The sequence below is a fragment of the Dama dama genome, chromosome 20, assembly GCF_033118175.1.
Source record: "Dama dama isolate Ldn47 chromosome 20, ASM3311817v1, whole genome shotgun sequence".
NCBI lineage: Eukaryota > Metazoa > Chordata > Mammalia > Artiodactyla > Cervidae > Dama > Dama dama.
In genome coordinates this window covers 24,536,752-24,539,394 of record NC_083700.1, presented here as the reverse complement: position 1 = coordinate 24,539,394, position 2,643 = coordinate 24,536,752, and the positions used below count along the sequence as shown (strand labels likewise).

The following is a 2,643-nucleotide window of genomic DNA, read 5'->3' as shown; positions in this document are numbered from 1 at the left end:
AAGAAAATTAGGTAAAATAAATTGAAGGAAGAAAGAGCTGTATGGATAAATGAAAAGCTTATTCAATTTATGACCCTGTGTAGTAAACAGAGTTACTGTGGATTGCCTGATTACTTTTTTGGCTTCTTGATATATATATATATATATATACATGTGTGTGTGTGTGTGTCTGTCTGTCTGTGTATCTGTGTGTATTTATTTATTTATTCTTTGCATTGAATTGTTCTACTCCAGTGCTACTTGGGGGTGTTTTCTCTTTGGCTTCAGATGTGTTCTAGGACATTCCAAAATAACGCAAGAATCACTGAGATAACTAAGAAAATAAGGCGCATTACCATAAGGGACACAACCTGAACTGAGATAGGCACCCCTTCCTTTAGTGGTCCTGGAGGCCCACTGTCAATGCTTCCTCCATATCCTGCCTCCTCACAGAATGGAGGGGCCCAACCATACATGCAGTGGCAGTTTCTGTTACTGTTACAAACTCCTCGGCGGTTGCACTTCTCAGGGAAACAGTCAAATTTCAGGACTGAGCTATTCACACAACTTCTATTAAAACATACCCGCTCCTTACCACAGGAGGTACCATCATTTATCACACCCAGGTCAGGTAACCCCATAGGTACCATGGCTAGATGATAGCCAATGCCCCAGCACATGAGATTTTCTTCATGCAGATGAGTGGATATTAGGATAGTGTGATCTGGCATATCAGGGAGGGTTTCGACATTTATACACTGGAGCCTGCCACATAAGGATCTTTCTTTGGGACACTTTTTATACTTACGAACTCCTGAAATCCCACAGTTCCCATATTGATCACCTATTACATTAACTGCATCATAGCACTGATGAGGAGCATCTTTGGCATCAAGTCCAAAAATTCTTTGGCACTGCATATACCTGGATTGACAACTCTGTTTGAAACAATGGGCTTCGTACTTGCAAGGGGTTCCGTCCTGCTTATAAGTATCATTTGGACAGAAAGCTGAGGTCCCATTGCAGTACTCTGCAAGGTCACATTCATTTTCTTCCATCCGACACATGTATCCAGATGGACGAAATCGACAGTTATGACAACAAAGTCCAATATTACAGCTGGCACCTCGTTTGAATTTACAATCTGGTTGACAACACCTGTCTTCTTCACACTCCTCTGTTGAACCACAATCACATTCCTCATTCTCTTCCACAATTTTGTTTCCACATCTCTTAACCACAAAGCCTAGGCCTGGGAGATTATTTAGACAGTTTAATCCTGAACTTACATGTGAATAAAATTCGGCATAACTACAATTACTAAACCCAGTTCGTCCAGTGCCCATGATACAACTATGCCTACCCTTACACTGGCAGTATTCATAATCATGGGTCATTCCCACACTATGGCCCAGAACATGAGCAGTCCAAGTGGCGGGTCCAAGGATGTTTCTATCTAGCATAGAACTTGTAGATCCTGAAGGCATCATACTACATACACTTCCCCAGTGATGAGCAAGTACATCCTTAAATGTTTTGTGAACATACAGGTGTGCCCAATCTGCTGGAACCCGAAGACGTAGGTCACGTGATCTGTACTGCACAAACTGGATTAAAACTTGTGATAGCTCTGGGAAATTAAGTGCTATTTTGTCTCTGTCTGTCCATACTTCAACAGCTAATAGTTGTATTCTCATATGGACATCTTGAAAGTAAGAGTCTGCAATTGAAGTCAGAAGAATGGCATCATTTATGACTTGAGTAAGATTGGAGTTCAAATATAAATACCTACTATTATCAAAGACCAGGGCTAATTCCAAGTACTTTTGGTGCACATATGACTCAGTAAAATCTAGAGTCCTAGCCATGTTCTCATGCTGGGCCATCTGCTCTACTGTTTGATCATTAGTTAAGCCACAGATTTGATTGGGAATTTCCTCCTCTTTCTCCAGGAGGTATACCATATGTTCAAAATTAGAAGAAGCCTTGAAGGGCTGGATTTGATAATGATTGGCAGCAATTTTCAGGATGCCTCGGAGACCTCCCATGCATGTACTTATCGTAGCTTCAGAATCCTGATTTCCTTCAACCAAGCCCATATAGTTGCAGTCGCTGGGTATATAAGGGTGATCTTCCAAGAGTCTCCCCTGTTCTGTGAAGGAGAAAACCTGCAGATTCCGAGGCAACAGAAACCTCTTGGGCCACAGGTGGAGGACGCGGTTCTCGCCTTTTACCTGCAGGAGGTAGGACACGTGCCTGGCCGTCCCCTGCTCCCCTCCACGGAAGCTCAGCTTTTTGGGAATGGTGATTTCATAGGAGTCAAAGCCCCACTCCGGGTGAAAAATTAAATCCTTGCCAACAGAGTCAACCAGGAGCACCGCCAGGAGTAGCGACCGGCTCGGGGAGAGGCAGGGCCTCACTGACCTCATGGCACAGCCTGTCCCCCCGTGAGTCAGCCCCTGCCACTGTGGCCTTGCGAGTCAGCCTTCCAGGGACCTCCGCTAGAGGCGCGGGCAGCAGTGCGTGGCGTGCGGAGCCCGCCGGTGCGTGGGAGCGCAGCCCTGGGCCAAGCTGGGTCAGGCTGAGGCTCGCTGATTTCCCCTGCAGGTGCACGCCCCGCCCAACGCATCTAGTTCGTTTTCTGGGCGGTGCCGTTGGGCGCAC

At 45.7% G+C, this 2,643-nt stretch overlaps 1 protein-coding gene across 1 annotated transcript; it reads right to left on the bottom strand.

Annotated features, from left to right (window-relative positions):
* Nucleotides 1–263: 263 nt before the first annotated feature.
* Nucleotides 264–2,408, bottom strand: LOC133074502 (disintegrin and metalloproteinase domain-containing protein 30-like). Its single transcript, XM_061168432.1, has one exon. It carries the CDS (start codon nt 2,406–2,408, stop codon nt 264–266), a length of 2,145 nt encoding a protein of 714 aa, XP_061024415.1.
* Between the last annotated feature and the right edge of the window lie 235 nt (nt 2,409–2,643).

Coding starts and splice junctions, on each gene's coding strand:
- LOC133074502 (XM_061168432.1), bottom strand. CDS start 2,408: ATGAGGTCAGTGAGGCCCTGCCTCTCCCCGAGCCGGTCGCTACTCCTG.